Source organism: Cibotium barometz, chromosome 20, assembly GCF_041138505.1.
Source record: "Cibotium barometz isolate CiBa-2024 chromosome 20, ASM4113850v1, whole genome shotgun sequence".
Classification (NCBI taxonomy): Eukaryota; Viridiplantae; Streptophyta; class Polypodiopsida; order Cyatheales; family Cibotiaceae; genus Cibotium; species Cibotium barometz.
In genome coordinates, this window is record NC_141065.1 from 3,731,741 (window position 1) to 3,754,736 (window position 22,996).

Consider the following 22,996-nt stretch of genomic DNA (forward strand, 5'->3'; position numbering starts at 1 on the left):
ATGGAAGCTTCAAATGTTGGGGTTGCTATGGCCGTTGAGAAGATTGGGGATACAGATGTCAACAAGGCTTTCCATGCTCATAGCCTATCAAGCTCTCAATCAAAGAAAGGTAGAAAAGTGCATTGATAGTGCTTATGAATGTACAACGAATGGTGATCATTGAAAGGAGCTTATCAACAACTATTATTAACATAGGTCTTGTTCAAAGTGTGGATTTGTTGAAATAATTATTAGTCTTTTGATTAATACATTGGCTTTTTTGGATTCACTTTTAACATTTTTCTATTAAAGTGAATATTTCTATTCTAATTATCCTTTATTTCATGCCAACGTCTGGTACAAATGATGATGCACACTTACTATTAAGAAATTACTCCATATCCTAGTGTAGCAGTGAGGCTCAAAATTAAGTTTGAGCCTAATACAAATGATGACGCACACTTACTATAAATTACACTTACTCCATACCCTAGTGTAGCGGTGAGGCTCAAACTTAAGTTTGAGCCGTACCTCCACTTATGTCCAACCTTGGGGATGTCTTCTAACACAAGGCACAATCTCAAGTTGAGCGATCTTTACTTTGCCCTTGTAAGTGAGGCTCAAACTCAAGTTTGACCCTTATGTGAAAGTCTTGGCATGTAATATGGTTCCTAATTCATTATGGTACATCACTCAATGTGAGTAATCTAAGTTTGGATACAAAGTATATGTGTAGATATAAAAATGACTAGTATTGTATTAGCCTTGGTGTATTATTTAAATCCTAAAAGTAATAGCATTTTATTTTAATCTTATAGATATATACAAAGAAGGGAAAGACAAAGATAACATTGCTCAACTAGAACATCATCATGAAAGCCCTACTAGAGAGATCAACTCTCATGATTCAAATGCTAGAAATAATGAAGACAACATGGTGGAGGTAGATCACATCGATGATTCAGCTTTGCAAACATCTTCAAGGCCTTCAAGTGATAGGACTAAAGAGACTAAGGACATTCCTGATTTGCAAGTTAATATTGAGGTTAGTGAGAAAAAAGATAAAGTTAATGAAGAGCTTTAAGAGACTTTTGCAACCAAGGAGAGACGAGAAGAGATTGTCGAACAAATTGATGAGGCTACATATGCTACGAATAAAGGAAAAATAGTTGAAATCAAGGACTTTGTTGGCAGAGGGTGTTGAAGAAATTGACGAGGCTACATATGCTACGAATAAAGAGAGAATAGGGTGCCAAGAAAACTAAAGGTAGATCTTTTTCAATAGGATGTTATTTAGGATGATTTATTCAGCAATTTTGTGTGTTAAAAAGTATGTTTCTCACCGAGAGTTGTTTTTTAAAAAGTATGTTTCTCAGCGAGAGTTGTTTTTGCAGGTGTACAGCTGCTTCTAAACAATCACAAGTTAAGTGCACAAGAAATAGAGCAACGTGTTGAGGAGCTATGTTCCGATACACAAGAGTATGACTCTAGAAAGTTTATATTCTTTTGAGAGAGATGGAGATAGATTAGTATTTCAATCTTCACCAATCAATAGGGAAATGCAATCAAGTCTAGGAGCCATCGTCATAGATGAGTATGGGAGCATGAAACGAAAGTAAACTTGTGGATGTTTTGTTGTAATTAGCTCTCATTGATAATATAGGATCACTTGTTTTAACATTGTTATGTAAACACATTAAAGTGTTATCATTCTTCTGTATCGTATGCAGAAAATATTCCTTGTGCAATCACCACCATAAAGAAACATGCACTTATACTTGATCTTAATGGAGTTTTACTCAACAAGGAAGAGAAGAGGCATCCACAAACAAATTGTATTTGAATTGATATTGGTCGCACCACAGTTGTTATTCGCCCTGGGTGTTTTGAATTTTTGGATGAGATTTGCCAGTACTTTCATGTTGGTATTTAGTCCACCATGCTACACAAGAATGTTTGTGCCTATGTAAACACTCTTGAACAGTATGCACATAAGAAATATCATTTCTTTATGGTGTGGGGACAAGAAGAATGTTATATCCATAATCTTCGAAAAGTGTATAGGCCAGATAAGCCTATTGTTGAGGCTATGTTTAAACCTTTACTGAAGGTTTGGAATCAGTGCCAAGATATTTGCAATAAGAAGAATACATTGCTTATTGATGATAGCCCTTTCAGGGGATGTGTTAATCCAAAAGACAACTGTCTCTTCCCTAAAAGTTTTCAAGGAGGGTACGACTACGTACTGTGCAATGACCTTCTACCTTACCTTTTAAATCTAAATAATACAAATGACATTAGGTCTATTATTTTGCTGAATCGGCTAGGTCAATCTCCTATCACACATGGTCATAATTTATTTATCGATTTTCAAGATGTACTGGAAGAATGGCTTCAATTCACCTCCCAATTTTTTGCGAGAAGAGCTCAACGAATATTCAGATGAAGTGGAAAACTCATCTTGTGCATCTTCACACTTACCATTGTATGGTGATAAGCTAAAGTATGTCCAATCAAGAGAGAAGTAGAATCCATAAGCAAGGATCTAGCAATGTTGGCATCCAAAGCTAGAGTACCATTACTGTCCAAAGACTAGCTAAGCTTGTTAAAAGTGTGAAGCTTGTTAAAAAAGGATTTTGAGTGATCAACATGCTATTGCTTATGCTACTCGCTTGGGATATGATCGTGGTCATCTCATAAGTGGAGTTGCAGAGCAAAAGCATACATATCAAGGCTACAAAAGGCTTACTTGAGCTTATGGGGTAGGATAATGTCTGGTTTCATTAAACATTGAGTGACAGTATAATCAAATTCCAACCTAACCCATACTAGTTGTTGCTGCAGGTCAAAGGAAACCATTTTTGAGGTCTAAACGTGTAGTTTGAAGTATGGGATCTGCACAAATATCAAGACTTGTTGGGTGCAGAATGTTTGGAGCCATTTTGTACTAAAAGCCCATAAGATAGACTTAGGCTTTGGCCAAAACAATGTGCTTAGATGGGTTTAATTTTTTAGATTGTACGAGCCAAATCTTTACACTATTGTATCAAGCAATCAAATGCCTCCAAACTTACTGCCATTTGATTATCTCTTTTGTCAATATTTGCAATAATGAAGATGTGTTTGTTTTTTATTGAAGATATTACCTTGTCAAGGTGTAAGGCTATGAATATTATAATTTAATTTGGATAGACTCAATTATCTCAAATAGTGAAAATCTTTTATACATCATATTCAATAAATTTGATGAAATTTAGCATTGACAATATACTCGCTCTTTTATTTTTTTGGTTGAACTTCTGAGGTATTGGAGCATTTGTCTATGCCATATCATGGATGAATTTATGTTGTTGAGGCACATAATATATTTATTTAAAATTTTGAATGTCCATTACCCATACATTTTGTTTTCAACAGGATACGTTGAAGCATATAGCTTTGATTTCAAGTGTACAGAAAACTTACTATTGAGGTGGTACCAATCATTGGTGACTCATGTACCTAGAAGCAAAAGAGTTCCACCACCCCCAAATACAATAAGGAAACAAAGAAGAGTATTGATACTTGAACTCAATGGTGTTTTACTTAAGACCATTGAGATGCAACATGGTGATGTATGTCCCAAACATATGCATCTTGTGGAAGAGAATACAAGTGTTTGGCATTTGATTCGCAAAGATGCATTCACTTTCCTTGATTTTTGTATGCAATGGTTTGAGGTATGGATCTGGAGTACTAATAGACTACAAAAGGACTCGACGCATTCTTGCGTTGTGCTTTCCTTGGCACCATCAAAAGTTTAAGGTCGTAGGGCAGGCAGCATGTCAAAAGACGGATCTTCTAATTGGATATCGATTTGTATACCACAAAAACATGGATGTAGCATGGAGAGTTTTTCATGACCTGGATGGAAATAACACGCTAATTTTCGTGAGAAGATTTTGGTTGGTGACATCTTGCTTATCTTTTGTTCATGACAGAGGACAATGTGGCGGACCTCTTCACATTGACGTATGTATCTATACAACTACAAACAAATATGCCAAATAGTTGTGTCAAGATATAAACTAATGGCACAAATAGTGCACCAACAAATAGATGTTAGCTCAAACTACACAAAAATACTGAGTTTCCAACCAATCCTATAAGAAATGGGACTCGAATAATTCCCAGAATTCCTAAATTTGTCTTATTAGGCCTCTTATGAGCCTAAAGTGCCCTGTTGGCCACAATTTAAGTGAGTGTGAACGCTTATGGTCATGTATATAAGTGAATTTCTCTCATAATACAACACACCCTCCCATTGTGCAATTGAGTCTTGCTCTTGCTAATCCTCTTGCTAATCTCTCTCTCTAATGCATGCTAGTGAGCGTGCATGAGTTATGTGAGATGAGAGGAGGGACGAGTACCCGTAGTGTAACACGGCGGTGTGACAACGTTGCTAAGGTGCAGTGGAATTGCTTCTCAAGGAGTTGTAGAGCTTGGAGACCTCAAGGGTTACGAGCTCGACCATTGGAAAGATCCTCACGACAATTGTGGTTCACCAAGTAATCTCTTGTTGGATGTGTTTCAAGGGGAGTTAGGGTCAGCCATAACATTTTTGGCGCCGCTGCTGCCGGGGAGCCATCCCTTGGCTTTCTCCATCGTTTTTCCTCTAATCTACGCATTACCCATTGCCCTTTATCTTGATTAATGGTTTCCCATGAAAAAGATATGGTTTTGAGATGGAGATTTGTGTGTGATTGTGTGAGAAATAGCTCTCTTTTTTAGTTTATAAACAATACTTTTTGTTTAATTTCTAGCTTAATTTGTTGTTTTTGTTATTGATAATGTCGATTTTAATGTTTGTAGGGCTTGCACAGCTTAGTTTGCATCCATTGCATCAAACAATGCATTAGAATGCAATTTTTAGTGAATGTTAGCTCTCTTTAGAGTTAAACATAGAACAAGAATAATTAATTTTAGCTTAATTTGTGTGTGTTTTGTTGGAATTGTATGCATTAGTATCAGCAAGCATTAGGAGTAGCTTAATCATTGAAAAAACCTGCAGCCTCAGTGCCAACTAATGTGAAGGAGGCTTCCAGTTCAACCAAAAAGAAAAATCCACCAAGACAACAAAAATCAAGATATCTTAATGGTATCAAAATGTGGGTGCAGAAGCAGCTACTTGTTGCTCAAGGCTACTACAAATGTGCCATTCAAATTTGGGTACCTCGATAGTCAAAGCCTCTTCCTCAATACATCGCTTAGAGGCCAAGGAAAAAGAAAAGTATTCCACAACACCGTCCACAAAAGCATGTTCGAGTTCCTCAACGAACTCTAACATCTCAGCAAGTGTGGGTACCCAAAAGATTATTGCAAGCACAAGGATACTACCAAGGAAATACCAACGCTTGGATTTCCAAGCGCATCACAAAGTCCCCTAAGATTGCACAAAGAAGGAAACTTCAGCACCAAAATAATCAGCCCCACCAATTTATAATGTTCATCAAAGATGGGTGCCTGTGCACATGCTTCAACAACAACATCTCAGCAAGTGTGGGTACCCAAAAGATTACTGCAAGCACAAGGATACTACCAAGGAAATACCAACGCTTGGATTTCCAAGCGCATCACAAAGTCCCCTAAGATTGCACAAAGAAGGAAACGTCAGCAAAAAAATAATCAGCCCCACCAATTTATAATGTTCATCAAAGATGGGTGCTTGTGCACATGCTTCAACAACAAGGATATTATGAAGGTAATACCATCATATGGTTGCCAAAATTGAACAACGTGAATAAAACCTCACCACTGACTCCAACCCCACCAACAGCTTCACCTAAAGTTCAACAAGAATGGCAACCCAAGCAACACCGAGTAAGTCACTCAACCACTCTCATACATTCATCACCTACACAAGAGCTTGTGTGTTCAAGCAACCCCAATGGTAACCAACTGAAAGTTTTACCTACTGCCTTGAAGACATTTGGGCCAAAACTTCAAGAATCAATTCCCACGTTTACACGGAGACTTATGAGCGCATCAAAAACAAACTCACAATGCTCTTTTCACCCCTCTGGAAGCGTAAGTGTAGACACTACACGGCATACATAAGAACATGTTCTCTTAAAAAGGAGAGTAGCCACAAGAACCTGTTACTTGCAAGGTGGTAGTAAAAAAAAGAAAAAGAAAATGCAATTACAAGGGAGTCACACATATGGCCTACCTAGAAGTGGTAGAATATCACAAGCAACTCCCAAACAAAGGATCTTAGAAGGTATGGCCAAAGCTCTTCGTCCCTTACAAAGAAAGAACCGGAAGCTCTGATACCAAATGTAAATCAACATGCATGCACAAAAACATGATAAAGAGGAAGAAGATGAAGAGGCCTCTCCAAAAAAAAATGAAGAAATCTCTCAGAAAAAAATGAAGAGATCTCTCGAAAAGAAAATGAAGAGACCTCTTCAAAACCCTACTAGCATGATCAACCACTCAACCACTAGACTTACTAGCATGATATACTTAGTTAACCACTAGCCTTCTCTGTGTAAAGGCCTTAGAGTGTGTCCCCGTTGGAGCTTGATATACTTTAACCACTAGCCTTTTGTGTGTAAAGGCCTTAGAGTGTGTCCCCGTTGGAATGACTTTGCTACTACAAGGGAACGGGTGGCCAAGGAACCGGCTCCTCAATCGGGCGTACCATCCCCATAGCCAATGTCTTAATGTGCTCATGTTGGTTGAATATACCACTTGACACGTAGGCAGAGCGTCCTGAAGTGAATGTAGGGGCACCTCACAAGGGCCCCATATTTTCTCCTTTGGGCAGCATCATTCTATGGGGATGCGCTCGGCCTCAATGTGCTTTCAATGTGAATTGGAACATTTCACATGCTTATTCACTAAAAAAAAAGAATTAATTAAGGGCTGGAAAAAAAAATTTCACTTTGTTTTACTAAGGTTCTTACCTTAGTCTTCTTTTCAGTAGGTTTAGACCTTGGTTTGCAATAAATATTTTGAGCCCCATATTTTCTCCCTTGGGCAGCATCATTCTATAGAGATGCGCTCGGCCTCAATGTGCTTTCAATGTGAATTGGAACATTTCACCTGCTTATTCACTAAGAAAAAAGAATTAATTAAGGGCTGGAAAAAAAAATTCACTTTGTTTTACTAAGGTTCTTACCTTAGTATTCTTTTCAGTAGGTTTAGACCTTGGTTTGCAATAAATATTTTGAATTCAATGGTTTGCAAAAAAAATTATCTCTTGCACAAAATTTGAAAAGGTAGACATTTTTCAGAAAGTTATTGCATATATTCATCAAAAATATGTTTTAGGGGGCTTTATTGCTTTGTGTATGTACAAGGTTATTGCTTCGTGTATGTACAAGGCTAAACTATACTATTTACATTGCATTCTAAAAACTGATATTCACATCAAACAGTTTCTTTCTTGAAAGACATGAAAACAACATGTTTGGTTATCTTGCAAGCATGGAACAAAGGCACATAGTTGGAGCCATCTAGAAAATATCCATGATTCCCTTCTTCAAACAGGGAACCACCCTCTGCACAAAAAGAACACATCTTCGTCACTTTCAAGATTGATGGGGTTGCTGCTTGAACCGAGCTTCCCATCATCTTCTTCATTTGCTTCATTTTTAGCATCCACATCCGGATAATACCTGTACAACGAGGAGAATCCAAAAAGAAAATTTGATCAACATCAATCGGTTGAGTGAGATGCGGTATCTTCATCACTTTCCATGCTGTGACCACTCTTTTTTTGTCCATCCCGTTTCTAGTTTTAGGGATTAGCCATTGGGCAGATGGGTAGTACTTGCCCATGCACAGTCAAATACATTCATTGGCGAGACAGAGAGACTTTGTTCTTTAAATCTCCAGCCCCATACAATGCATATTGCTCCCACCCCCTAGTAATTTCTTCTGCCATTACATTGTGACAAAAAAACTTAAAATGAGGCTTAAACATATCTTTCATGCAATAACCCAACATGCCTTCGAATGTGTGCAAGCGAACTTGTTTCAAACCCTTGCACATGACAACACCCCCAGCTGGTTTTGATACATCCCATGCAAGATATTTTTTGATAAGGAAACTGCCATTATTTTAATGACCATTTGGAAGTGGATATGATTCAATGTTCCACCCTTCTTAAGAGCAAACAAACCACTAATACATTCAAACTGGACAAAGTCTTCCAGTGGTTCCTAGAATGCAATATCTATGTCACCACTCCCAACACCTACAAACACAGAAACCTCAAGCAACCTGGTCAACCTAACGAGTGGCCCTTTTTTGCATTTGGTGGTATTGTTAATGCTAGGGTCAGAATCTATAGACCTTGCCCTACTCTTCATCATATGTAGATTTCTAACCACTTTATTTCCTTCAAGAGGTGTGAGAATACGAGGATTTGATGAATCTGCCACACCCTTGCCTTTGTCACGAGCATCCGTGGATGCAGTAGCCTCAAAGACTTTCCCTTTATCTCGTGGATAGTAACTAAGCAACAACTAATTAGAGACCATCACAGTAACCAAACACATACCATCACAGCACAAACCACCACAAACACGCGGATGCTCTGAGCAACATTTGGAAGTGGATATGATTCAATGTTCCACCCTTCTTAAGAGCAAACAAACCACTAATACATTCAAACTGGACAAAGTCTTCCAGTGGTTCCTAGAATGCAATATCTATGTCACCACTCCCAACACCTACAATCACAGAAACCTCAAGCAACCTGGTCAACCTAACGAGTGGCCCTTTTTTGCATTTGGTGGTATTGTTAATGCTAGGGTCAGAATCTATAGACCTTGCCCTACTCTTCATCATATGTAGATTTCTAACCACTTTATTTCCTTCAAGAGGTGTGAGAATACGAGGATTTGATGAATCTGCCACACCCTTGCCTTTGTCACGAGCATCCGTGGATGCAGTAGCCTCAAAGACTTTCCCTTTATCTCGTGGATAGTAACTAAGCAACAACTAATTAGAGACCATCACAGTAACCAAACACATACCATCACAGCACAAACCACCACAAACACGCGGATGCTCTGAGCAACATGTAGGAAGAAAGGAGCGACCCGCATCTCACCAAACACATACCATCACACCACAAACCACCACAAACACGCGGATGCTCCGAGCAACATGTAGGAAGAAAGGAGCGACCTGCATCTCACCTCATCAACCAGCATAGGAGGTGCATCGCGGAGACGCCCACAACCGACCCACCCCATGCAACACGCAGGAGCAAGCCGGAGCAGCACTAACCACTAACCATGTAACCCACGACCGAGTTGCCCCACGCACCCCCTTAATTACCACCCAGCCCCCACGCATGCACACTGTCCCAAAATTTTCACACATGCTAAATCCTACCTAACACCCATTTACCTTAATCCCGTACCAAGGCTGTATGCACCCTCTTGAGGCTGACGTACAGAAATTACATAAAGAACAATTAAGATTAATCTACAAAAAAACAAGCATTAATCAAGATTAGCAGGGCTCTCATTAAATCAAACCAAACAAGCATTGATTAGCAACTAAACAATAAAATCGAACCAGCAACAACTAATCAGAGACCATCACAGACCACCACAGAGACTCTAACAACCAACCACATACCATCACAACACAGACCACCACAAACACGACGCGGACGCTCTGAGTAACACGCAGGAAGAAAGGAACGACCCGCTTCTCACCTCAGCAGAGCAGATGAGGTGCACAGGAACACACACGACCGAGCCGCCCCATACTACATGTAGGAACGAGCCGCGTACGAAGGAGCAGCACTAACCACTAACCATGCAACACGTAGGAAGAAAGAAGCGAGCCGCATCTCACCTCAGCAAAGCAGCAGAGGAGGTGCATAGGAGACGCCTAGACCGAGCCGTCCCATGCAACACGCAGGAGTGAGCCGCATACAAAGGAGCAGCACTAACCGCTAACCATGCAACACGTAGGAAGAAAGGAGCGACCCACGACTGAGCCGCCCTATGCACCCCCTTAATTGCCACCCAACCCCCATGCATGCACACTGTCCCAAAAATTTTACACAAGCTAAATCACCCCCTACATGCACAGAGTCCCAAAAATTTCACACATGCTAAATCCTACCTAACACCCATTTAGCCTTAAACCTTATAATTTTTTTAAAACCTTATAAACCTTTCAAAATTTTTTTTTCCTTGGCCCCTTCGTATTAATTAATCAAAAAATGTTATAGGGGGGCTTTATGTGGAACACGTGTAATGAGTGGGCCAATGTTTGGAGAAGGGCTTTATTTGGAGGGAGAAGACTTCTCTCATAAGCTTTCAAAAATAAAAATTAAAAGGCCTCAAACTGGCCAAGGGTTGGAGTCGCAAGCGATCATGGCTCGCAACAAGGTATGATCAATCAGTGTTGAATCAAGAAAGAAGTGTGTAGAGAGAGAGAGAGAGAGAGAGAGAGAGAGAGAGAGAGAGAGAATTAGGGTTGATTCCTGTGCAATCTCTTTTGGATGTGTGCGTGTGTGTATGAGAGAGAGAGAGAGAGACGGGCAGGAGTATCAGGATTGTGGAATCTGTTTGGATGGATGATGGAGAGCTGATCGTGTATGCTGCCTGTTTGAATGGATAGAGAGTTTAGGGTTGATCGTCTTTGCAATTCTGTTTGGAGGAGACGAGGGTTGTTCATTTTATACAATCTGTTTGGATGAGATTAAATGTCATGAGTATTTCAACATCATAGCGAAGCGCCAGCGGGACACATGCTGGCACTGAAGTGCAAGGATTTGCTCAATTGGGGGCTTGATGTCTGTCTTGAGAGAGAGAGAGAGAGAGAAAGAGATTCGTTAATTTATAGCAAAAGACTGCAAGCATCCAAGTGGCAATGGTAGACCATCAAAGCACATCAGCCATCATGCACAGTGGTATTCACGAAACAAGACAAACACACTACACAGAAGCCATAAAAAAGATGAAAAATCCTGTGTGCTGAGGATGGGGGTGAAAATTTGGTCACACATGGTGCCACGCATGGACTTAGATAGTGTGTTCATAACTCATACCTTTGTTTATAAGTCATATTAAAAATATGAGCTTTAATTTTTCAGGAGACTGCAGTGATCTTGCTTGATGTGAGTCCATCAATGCATCCACATCTAAAGCATGTTGCAAAAGCTGCTTCTACACTTGTCCAAAGAAAGGTAAACCCCATTTTACCTCTGAGCAGAAATCTTTCATGCTCAGTAGAATAAAAATTTGATAAACCAAGTTAATGAAACCCTTGCTTGGTTTTGGTATGGCCAGCTAATTTTCAGCAAATTTGATGAAGTAGGACTTGTTATCTTTGGCGTAAGTGGTAAGCTCCATGTGCCCATTTTCTTTTTACTTTGTGTATTCCTTGTGTGCGCCCATTCATGTGTTTTTTCATTGGATAAATCTCTACGCTTGGAGTGATGATGTTTTTCTTGGCACCTCAAGTTTTTTTTTTTTTTTTGTTTTTTTTTTTTTGGGGGGGGGGGGGGTTGGGGGTTGGTTGGAATCCGTTTCTGATACACAACACATTCTGCATCTGCAGAGCCTTCCAATGAACTTTATGAAGAGCTTGGAGGATATGAGAACGTGTCTGTGTTACGGTCCATTCAGGTGGTAGATGATGACCTTCTGAAGATTCTGGAAAACCTACCAGAGGGTTCTGAACCTGGAGATTGTATCCTTATCTTTCTTCAAGCACTTTGAGTTGGCCAGTCCCTTATGGTGATGATTGCTCTGGGGCATCTTTCCTTATCACGCTGCCAGACCTGGATGCTGTTGTTGTAGGCATGGACATGCTGATTAAGAAGGCTGGACCTGGAAAGAAAGGCAACAAGCATATTTTCCTTATCACAGATGGGGAGTCCTTTGTGAAGGAGTCTGCTGAGGACGAGACTAAAGAAGAGCAAGTGGACAAACTTGCTTTGCAGTTAACTGAACACGGAATGAAGCTGGATGCAGTGGTTATAAAGTTCAATTGTGGATCTTATAAGTCCAAGGCATGTGTAGAAAATGAAGCACTTATGAGAAGATTTGCAGGGCGTCCTCAAGCAGAGGTTGCTCTGGTTTATAGCCCAACTTCATTATTGGGGGCAATCAAGCCTCGAAATGTAACCCCCGTCACATTGTATAGAGGTGATCTAGAGCTGACCCCTAGCATGAAAGTAAAGGTAAGGATGGGTTTCGGTGCTTCAAATTGCAGGTGATTTTTTCTGGGTACTTAAGAATTGTTCAATGGTAAATGAGGTGCTGCATTGAAGGGTTGATTGAGGTTGACAAAGGGTTATTTGTAGTGATTGGGGATATACACCCACTATTGGGCACTGATGACATTAGTGGGGATGTCGTAGTATCTAGTCCATACTATGCATAATGGAGTTGATAGTTATATAGTCTTGTGGGTTGACTACCATGAGTATATAACATGCACGTTCCTAAAAGGTGAATTTGGGCATGTTCTTGGATTCATCTAGGTATATAATCGAATGTATGAACTGGTTGCCATCTTATTTTATATCAATGCAGGTGTGGGTCTACAAGAAAGTTGCAGAAGAGCGGCTTCCGACTCTCAAAAAGTACTCAGACAAGGCCCCTCGAGGCGCCCCTCACGTTTCTCATGAAGTCAAGATGGACATTGAGTATAAAAGCACCGAGGACCCAGATAAAACTGTTCCTCCTGAACAGCGATCTAAAGCCTATCGATATGGTCCCCAATTGGTTCCCGTTTCCAAAGAGGTGGAAGAAGCCCTGAAACTGAAGACAGAAAAGGGGGTCAAGCTGATAGGTTTTACTGATGCTTCGAATGTTTTAAGGTAAGCTATCATGCTTTTGTTTTGACTTTAGAGAGCATATATTAAAATTCAAGTTTAGACAGACTGCAGAGTTGACATGCAAAAGTCTTTTTAGATAAACCTTTGCCCTTCAGATGGCTGGGATGATTGCTTGCCCAGACTTTAAGGGCACATTAATTTTTTTTGCATTCGATGGGCGGAATGGGGGGTAGTCTGTAAGCCCCCTAAGTTCAGTATCGTTTTTGTTTGCCGAACTCTCTGCTTGTGTCACCATCTTGATGTGGATGTGGTGTTTCAGGCATTATTATATGAAGGAGAGCAATATTTTCATTCCAGAGCCAGGAAATATGAAATCCATTTTAGCTATGTCTGCATTGGCCAGGGCCATGAAGGAGCTGAACAAAGTTGCCATTGTGAGGTGTGTATGGAGGCAAGGCCAAGCAGGTGTTCTGATTGGAGTTTTGACTCCATACATATCAAAGGAAGAAAATCTTGTAAGTTTACTTAGAAGTGGAATGAGTCACAACTTAAACGGTAATGTATGTCTCTAGGAAGGATTTTGATTGGTTGACATTTTACTCCTCAGCCTGACTGCTTTTACTTCAACATTCTACCCTTTATGGAGGATGCCCGGGAGTTTCCGTTTACTCCCTTAGACAGTCGGCCTCCAAACGTGCAGCCTTCAAATTCACAGCAAGAAGCAGCTGACAATCTTGTAAAGATGTTCGATCTTGCTCCAGGTGATCAAGAGGAGATGCTACTACCTGAAAGAACATTGAACCCAGTCTTGCAGGTAGTGGAAAGCTTTTGAAGTAACAAAAGAATGCATAAATTGAATATGCATCAATTATGCTGTCTACTTGCAAACTGCTACATGAATCATACTCATCATGCATGTTTAAATCTGTGGCGTTGTTTTCAGAGATGGTACAGTTTTCTGCATGCAAAGCATTGGAATCCTGATGCAGAAGTGCCTCCTCTTGATGATGCACTTAAGCCCATTGTGGAGCCCAAGCAGGAGCTTCTTTCCGAGAATGAGTTTGTGATCAAGCGTTTTAACAATCAGTTCTCACTTAAAGTGAATGAGCAGGTGAACATTTTTGAACAGATTTCTGGAGTTCTGACTGTGCTGGCACTCTCATTTAGTAAACAAAGCCCATATTGTATAAGGTTTGGCCTATCAGTGTTTTGACTTCTTTTTATCCATGTGATAGAAGGACAAAAGGTCTCACCAATTCTGGAAAGATAAGGAGCGGGAAGAAGATGCCAGAGGGGAAGAAGACTCTGTACTTGATGATGGACAGATCTCATTTGACAGCTTGACTGCCAGAAAGGTCTCCGAAGTAGGAAGCTTACAGCCTGTACAAGATTTTGAGGCCATGCTGGCTCGCAGGGACAGTGACGAATGGGTTCCCAAAGCTATCCGTGAGATGAAAAAGCTCATCAGTGACTTCCTAGACTCAGCTTATAAAGGGAACACTTATGAAAAAGCAATGGCATGCCTAGTAGCTCTAAGGAAAGGCTGCGTTGAACATGAGGTTAGTGCCTCAGCCGGTTTTTTTGATTCTATTTTCCCTTACTCTTGGTAAAATTCAGAAGGCTGTTTTGACTGTTGGTCTAGGCTTTTTACTTCTTTTCTGTTCTTCTATATGAAAGCAGGAGCCTTTGGAGTTTAACAATTTTCTTCGTGACCTGGCAAGCAAATGTTGTGGAAAGAGGCTAAATGATTTCTGGGATCTGATTGTAGACAGAAGATTGACACTCATCAACAAAGGAGAAGCTCCTGACAGGTACTTAAAATACCTGCCCGATAGTAAGGTCATGAGAGAGAGAGAGAGAGAGAGAGAGAGAGAGAGAGAGAGAGAGATCTAGATTGTAGGATCTTTTGAGCTAAGGTGATTGCGTGTCTAGCTAGGTTTGTGTAGGTGGGTTGCGCTTGCTCACAAGCTCTTGTGATTAATTCTTCCTGTACTTGGGGTTGATGCACACACATACTGAATTCCTGGACCACTTGGAGCCATTTGGCTCTTGTTCGAGTGGCCAAACCTGCCCAGCCACTCCATGAGCTGGGCATCCTCGATGCAGGTTGTTTTGCCTGCCCCGATGTGTCCCATCAGCTCAGCAAATATCCTACTCCAAAGCTGAGTGCTGTGGGGGCCTGATTTATCCAGAATGTTACTGAGAACACGTTTTTTCACGCATTTCATGGATGCAGTTGGGCTACCAGTACTGCTCAATCTTTTCCCTATGTAACACTTATAGAGCAGTTAAGTCTTGGATAATCCCGTCACAGGCAGTAGTCTGACCCTTGTATGTTCTGTGTCTCATGCCACTCATGGCCTTTGCCTCTTATTTGCTAATTTTTAATCTTAAGTGTGCCCTGGTACTCATGCCACATCAATCTGTTTCTATGTGGGGCTGATGCGTGTGGCATCCCCTCCTGTGAATGGATAGGAGAGACAGCTCTGATTCTCAACCTAGATCTAATACATCTCAAGTCTTGGATGTGGTAGTGGAACCAAATCTTCTGTTGGAAATGGAAACAACCACTTCACAAAATCTGATGCTGTTCTTGACACCTCCTTGGAGGCCTTGAAACCTAAGGTTGTTCTTTGATCTTCTGCTGGTTTGGCAAGTTTTCTGCAAATATCTTCTACTGTTCTTTCCATATTCTGGTACTCGCGCTCCATATTCACATTGGACATGCTTGAGCATCTGTTCAGCCAAACTCCTACTTTTTATTTCACATTTTGGCTATGTTGATCTGCTTGGTGCTCACTGCTGTTAAGTGATACGTGCATTGGTCTCCCTGTAAGAGTCTCTATCAGCTGCATCCACATGTTTTGAGGTCAGAATGGCCATGGACACCCCCCGTTCCAGCTACAGTAGGACCAAAGCGAGCTGTGGAGGAATTCTTCTGCACAGCTAGAGCACCCTGGGCGATCCTTCTTTCAGTATCCAAATCAATTGGGCCGCCTGTATTCAGATACAGGAGATCGACAGCACGCCCGCTGCAGCTTCATACTGGCAGGCCTACGGCATCTCCAGTCCCTTCCTTACAGATTTCTGGCATCATTTATGTACCAAAAGCTGCTTTTTATGGGGTCTTGCTGGTACCATCTTTGCAATGGGGTATTAATATAGAAGAAACAGCTTGGGTATCTTGTCAGCTACTTCGGAAGGAGTCAACATAAAGAACTTGCATAGTATGTCCATGGCATTGTGCTTTCCTGACTGGGTGGTAAGTTAGTGACAAAGTCCATATTGCCCAAAAGGAAAGGAAACTCAAGAATCTGTAAGGCAAGCAAACCTTGTTTCTTATCGTGGGGTACCTCCATCTTACTCTTATATTGGTTGGCATAGTCAAAGCTTCAAACACTTGTGGGCGTAGCTTTAGCTAAATTGTAAGCCCAGTGGGGCGTGCCGTGACAGACTCAACCACGTGTCCAAGAGATAGAGATATAGAGGGAGAGGGGAGAGAGAAGGGAATAGGGATCTTGCACAGTACACCACATTGAGCGGGGAACAGGTCGTGCCCCCTTTCAGGAATTTATTCAGGAACAATCCACGGGCACACTGGCCAGGATCAATACAATCAATGAATATAAAACAAACAGATATGCTGATGTAGGATATCCAAGTCGATGCCGATCTCGATGTCGATGTCGAGGCACAAGATCTCTAATGCTGAGCACACCATGGGGATGACCCACAAGTATCTCTCACCGGGCTAGTACCAGATCCAATATCCAAATCCAATGAATCCAAATCCAAGTTCATATCCAAGTCCAAGTTCGTATCCAAATTCTAGTTCCAGATCCAAATCTAGATCCAAGTCCAAAATCCAAGCTCCATGTCTAAGCTCTATGTTCCATGTTCAAGCTTCATGTCCAAGCTCCATGTTCATGTCCAAGCTTCATGTTCCTATTAGAAGTCATCTCTTGTCTTTATCAGACACCAGGGCCTTTGTTGTGGGTGTGCCCGCCCTGTATAGGTGTTTTATCATTTTTCCTCACTCCCCGTATTTTTTCCCCATTTTTTTCCATTTTTTCCATGATGTGGGTGGCTGCCACCACCACAGGCTGGCAGGAGCCTCTGATGCTGGCCGACTGCACTCATGTGTACCAGGAGCTGGCCGACTTCATCAGGAGGGGTCATGGTATTTTTCTCTGCTGGCCGATTGGATGTGCCCAGTCGTGAGGGCCACTAGTGCTGGCCGACTTCATCAGGAGGGGTCGTGGTATTTTTCTCTGCTGGCCGACTGGATGTGCCCAGTCGTGAGGGCCACTAGTGCTGGCCGACCCCATGATGGGCCCATATAAATAGCCCCCATTGCCCCACATTGTACTCATTCAGTTATTTCTTGGGATCTTGTGTATAGAGAAGAGTTATACGCCTATCTCTCTCCTTCTCTTGTGCTGTCTATTTTCTGCACTCTACTTGCTCTTGTGGTCTCAGATTTGGTTATCATTTCCGTTGCATATTTTGACATGGTATCAGAGCCCTAGGCTCTTGATAGATCTTGGGAGTTTTCTGAGCAAGAGGGGGATAGCTACGTTGCTGATTGGTGGACTGTTTGGACTGTTCGGGAAGAGAAGTTGCAAGAGGAAGGCGGGCTAAAGTGCTGGACAGCCACTTGCAGGTTTAGAGTTTTTTTTCCCACCCACCCACCCTTTTTCAGTTACATCCCCGCGATGGCAGATTTGTTAGAGATGGCTGAGAAGCATGTGAAGATCCCGACACTCCCCACGTTCCCAGTGGACCGTCAGTTGGACGGGAACAACTACGGCATATGGAAGGTTATGATGGAATCTGTTCTGGAGTCTTACGACCTCGTTGATTTCGTCATTGTTGGGGTTCCACGGCCGGAAGTAGAGGAAGGGGAGTTACCGTCGATCCGAAAGGACCGGGAGGCTCAGACACAGATGTGGGATCGTGTCAACGCGAGGGTCCGTTCGTTTATCTTTCTCAACTGCACACCGCAGGTAATCAATCATGTAAAGCATATGACGCTGGCCAGAGGTATATGGCAGCATTTGGCCTCTCTTTACAACAGGGTATCGCCCATGAAGAGGATTTCCTTGGAAGTACAGATGCGGGTTATGAGCCCTGCAAAGTCGTTGACGATGCGGGAGCATATTAACAAGTTGCAAGCTCTTCAGCAGGAAGTTCTTCAGGCTGGGAAGAAGATATCGTTAAAGGACATGGCCATAACGTTGCTGTCGCACTTGCCCTCTCAGTACTCATCATTTTACTCGTCTTTGATTACCAGTGGTGGCAGGCTCAGCACCATCACGTGGGAGGAGCTTGTGCCCATGGTCTTGGACCAGGAGGAACGATTGACGAACCCTCCTCAGGGTGGAGGTTCGGAGGCCTTAACTGGCCAATGGTCGAAAGGCCGTAACACGGGCAAAGGAAAGGCTTCCTCGGAGAAGTCTTCTGAGAAGAAGTCCGACGCTGACCGCGAGAAACTAAAGGCAGAGAGGACCTGTAATGATTGTGGCGAGAAAGGCCACTATTGGAGGCAGTGTCCCAAGCGGAAGACCGAGAAGGGTGAAGATTCCTCAGTAGCAATCATGAAAACTCCGACTTTTGTGCACCTGGAGGTGATGGACATCGATGTTTCATTTTCTTCAGGCAGGGAGGAGATTGGAGGATTCTCCGCAACGGATACTCGGGAGTGGATTCTAGACAGTGGTGCTTTCAGGCACATGACTCCTTCGCGTTCAGATTTACAGGATCTCTCCAGGTATTCTGGTCACATTCTTAGTGGGGATACATCCACTATCCCAGTTCACAGTGAGGGCAGGTTGGAGATAGTTCCCGATGGCAGAGGGGGGAAGCATTCCTTCCAAGTGTTGTATGTTCCGTCACTTGGTTTTCATCTGTTGTCAGTGCATCAGGTTTGCAAGACTGGCGTACGGGTGGAGTTTGATGAGCATTTTGTTGCTCTCCGGGACAAAGCAACAGGCCAGGTGGTTTGGGAAGGCGGAGTGGAGAATGGAGTTTACAAGCTTTCAGCACTCTCTCTCCCAGGTCCTCAAGTTTGTGATGAGTGGCAGTCTGGTAATGGCCACTTAAGTGTGGATACGCTACAGGTACAGGCTTTCTGAGACCAGATGGTGGATAGCTTGCCAGTAGATGGCAACAGTTGGCAGGAACTCTCCAGTACTGAAGTTGGTAGTTCTTGTGTTCGTCAGTCAGAGGAAACTGAACAGGTCACTTATGCTCTGATGTCCGTAGTATTCGGGACAAAGAACCTCCTGTAGATGAGGATGTTCTTTCCATGGGGACCTTTCGGAAAGCCAGGCAGGTGGCAGTTGATTACTTGCAGAAGGAGGTGCATATCCCAGGCTTTGTGGTTCCGGATTCAGAGGGGGTGGTTGACAGGTTTCAGAAGGCCTTGCATGGTCTTCAGCAGGTTTCCAGGACTTGGTTTTTCACCGTAACAGGTGTTGATCCTTGTGAGCAGTGTGATGCCTCTTTGACTCAGAAGCAGAATGGTTCATTGATCTTGTTGATAGACACCAGATTGGACGTGAGCTTCCTAATGAGGCTGTTGAGCTCGTGGTTGCAGATGACTCTTTGGGAGGCAGGATTGCGTATGCTGTGGTTTCTGCGGCATACGAAGGATCATGGACTCTTGTACACAGGAGGGGGATTGATTGATGGAGTCCGACTCCACGGTGGGAGTGACTCAGTTTGGGGAGGAGATCCGGACACGAGGAGATCTACTTCAGGCCCAGGAGCAGTTTTATGGAGCAGTAAGAGGCAATCATCTTTTGCCTTGTCGACGACAGAGGCAGAGTACCGGGCTGCTTGTGATGCTGCTTGTGAGGTGGTGAGGTTGCAGAGGTTGCATTGTAGGATTGGGCTTCCACTGGTGGAACCCATGGTCATCCAGAGGCACTTTGTTCGTGAACTTTCTGTTCGACGGAGGACTATCTCACGATTTGCTCAGGCGGCACCCCAGCTCCCTGTGGTTGGTTTCACAGCCAGGAGCTAAGAGGGGGTGTTAGAAGTCATCTCCTATCTTTATCAGAGACACCAGGGCCTCTGTTGTGGGTGTGCCCGCCCTGTATAGGTGTTTTATCATTTTTCCTCACTCCCCGTATTTTTTTCCCATTTTTTTCCATTTTTTCCATGATATGGGTGGCTGCCACAGGCTGGCAAGAGCCTCTAATGCTGGCCGACTGCACTCGTGTGTACCAGGAGCTGGCCGACTTCATCAGGAGGGGTCGTGGTATTTTTCTTTGCTGGCCGACTGGATGTGCCCAGTCGTGAGGGCCACTAGTGCTGGCCGACTGCATGATGGGGCCATATAAATAGGCCCCATTGTCCCACATTGTACTCATTCAGTTTTTCCTCGAGATCTTGTGTATAGAGAAGAGTTATATGCCTATCTCTCTCCTTCTCTTGTGCTGTCGATTTTCTGCACTCTACTTGCTCTTGTGGTCTTAGATTTGGTTATCATTTCCGCTGCATATTTTGACAGTTCTATGTCCAAGCTCCATGTTTATGTCCAAGCTTCATGCCCAAGCTATATGTCCAGGTTCCATGTTGATGTCCAAGCTTCATGTTTATGTCCAAGCTCTATGTCCAAGTTCCATGCCCAAGCTCCATGTTCAAGCTCTAAATCCACTCGCTCATCCCATGAATAATCTCCACAACTCCTATATCCTTGTTGATGATGAAAACCCTAGAAAAGCTCTTTTTGGAAAGAAAACTGATATAAAACCTGTTTGAATGGTTTTCGGATTGTGCTAATTCTTTCTATCTTTAGCGGTGCATTTGCCCTATCAACTACTTATTTGCTGTACTAATTCTTTCTATTTGCTACTTCCCTTAGTGCTAGGCTTCATTATGGCTGAGTCTGCCCTGCATCTCCGGAGGTTTGATAGAAACTCAGTATATATATGCTCTTATGTGTGTGAATATATGCTCCTATGTGTGTGTGTGTGTGTGTGAGAGAGAGAGCATATCTTGATAGAGAGTTCTACACCCACTATTGGGCACTGATGATTTACATACATACATACATACACATATATATATATCTATATATTTATGTATGTATGTATGTACACACACACACACACACACACACACACACATATATATGTATATACATACATATGTATGTATATACATATATATATATGTGTGTGTGTGTGTGTGTGTACATACATACATACATACATACATACATACATACATATATATATATATATATATATATATATATATATATATATATATATATATATATATAAAATACATACATATGTATGTATATATATGTATTATATATGTATTATATATATATATATATATATATATATATATGTATATATATATAATACATATATATATGTATATATATATAATACATATATGTATGTATATACATATATATGTATATATATATAATACATATATGTATGTATATACATATATATATATGTATGTATTTGTATCAAGATATGCTCTCACATACGCACTCCCATAATAGCATATATTCACACAAAGCTACATACATACATACATACATATATATATATATATACATATATATATAATACATATATATATAATACATACATATGTATGTATATATATATATATATAATACATACATATGTATGTATATATATATATATATATATACATACATATATATATATAATTCATACATATGTATGTATATATATATATATGTATATATACTATGTATGTATGTATGTACTATGTTGTATGTATGTATGTATGTAGCTTTGTGTGAATATATGCTATTATGGGAGTGCGTGTGTGAGAGCATATCTTGATACAGAGTTCTACACCCACTATTGGGCACTGATGACGTTAGTGGGGATGTCGTAGTATCTAGTCTATATTATGCATAATGGAGTTGATAGTTATATAGTCTTGTGGGTTGACTACCATGAGTATATAACATGCACGTTCCTAAAAGGTGAATTTGGGCATGTTCCTGGATTCATCTAGGTATATACACACACACACACACACACACACACACACACACACACACACATATATATATATATATATATAGAGAGAGAGAGAGAGAGAGAGAGAGAGAGAGAGAGAGAGAGCAAGTTCTTATCTGTGCTTGTGCTTTTCAGTGATGTGTCTGAAGAAGAGGCCTCGGTATTTTTAAACAGAGATGGTCCTGGAGAAATAGTCCAAGAACCAGTCCAAGATGAAGAAATTGATGAAATGGAAGCCCTTTTGGGAGAGGCAGTGTGAACCATACATGCTTTCCAGCTTCTCAGCATCTCTCAAATACGGTCAAATTTGACAAGCATCTATGTACCGATCGAAGATGAAGAAATTGATGAACTGGAAGCTCTTTTGGGAGAGGCAGTGTGAACCATACTTTTCAGCTTTGTTTTGTGTTGCAATGGTCTGAGCGCCTCTTAAATCCCAGCAAATTTGACAAAACATTAGTTTGGATATGTAATGCCTCAATCATACATGCAGCTGTTGCAGAACCAAGTTTTGAAGCTGCAATGTTTGATTGATTGTAAATAAATTTTCTGGAGGGTATTGCTGTGCCAGCTGCTATAAGTTTTTCAACAGTGGCGTGAACAGGTGTATATCTTTGAAAGATTTTGAAGGCAAGTGTTAAAATTAGAATCTCTTTATAAAGTGGGCATTTTTTTTGGGGAAAAAAAATTAAAATCCTAATCCTAATCTCTTGCCTTAACGCTAATCCTACATTCTATTAGAGTTTTCTTTGAAAACGAGGACCACGATTTATATAACCTTGGGTTATTATGGTTATGGTTAGAGTCAAAACTTGGGTTATAACTAAAGCTAGGGTTAGGGTTGAACCTTAGCTTGTAACCCACCACAACCTTAATGCTATAACATGTAGCCATAATCTTGTAGCCTGACCCTAACTACAAGAGAGAGTTTTATGTTTTCTACATAAAATAAGGGTTAGATTTCAGATTAGGTACTGGATTAGAAGTTACAAGAGAGAGAGAAGGGTCATAGAATTAGAGTTAGTTATCATCACCGCGCGAGTCGAGTTAGGCCTATGGGCTAACAAAGGATTAACTCTAGGTGTACGATCGCACGACTCGAGTTAGGCCTATGGGCTAACAAAGGATTAACTCTAGGTGTACGAGCCTCTTGCTCCTTAGTTCATGTTCACCAAGAGTGGGAGC

General features: G+C 41.5%; 1 protein-coding gene across 1 annotated transcript; it reads left to right on the top strand.

Annotated features, from left to right (window-relative positions):
• The first annotated feature begins 10,256 nt into the window (after positions 1–10,256).
• On the top strand, positions 10,257–22,472 carry KU80 (Ku80 family protein). Its single transcript, XM_086814355.1, has 12 exons — positions 10,257–10,383; positions 11,091–11,183; positions 11,287–11,338; positions 11,558–11,689; positions 11,779–12,182; positions 12,538–12,824; positions 13,102–13,297; positions 13,390–13,596; positions 13,726–13,893; positions 14,018–14,341; positions 14,463–14,593; positions 21,947–22,472. The coding sequence occupies exons 1-12, from the start codon at positions 10,261–10,263 to the stop codon at positions 22,068–22,070; spliced, it is 2,241 nt and encodes a 746-aa protein (XP_086670481.1). The 5' UTR covers positions 10,257–10,260; the 3' UTR covers positions 22,071–22,472.
• The last annotated feature ends 524 nt before the right edge of the window (positions 22,473–22,996 follow it).

Excerpts from the sequence above, each read along its gene's own strand:
- KU80 (XM_086814355.1), top strand. The coding sequence starts at position 10,261 with ATGTTTGGAGAAGGGCTTTATTTGGAGGGAGAAGACTTCTCTCATAAG. Across the intron at positions 10,384-11,090 it reads CGATCATGGCTCGCAACAAG|GAGACTGCAGTGATCTTGCT; the intron begins GTATGATCAATC and ends TTAATTTTTCAG. Across the intron at positions 13,597-13,725 it reads CATTGAACCCAGTCTTGCAG|AGATGGTACAGTTTTCTGCA; the intron begins GTAGTGGAAAGC and ends CGTTGTTTTCAG.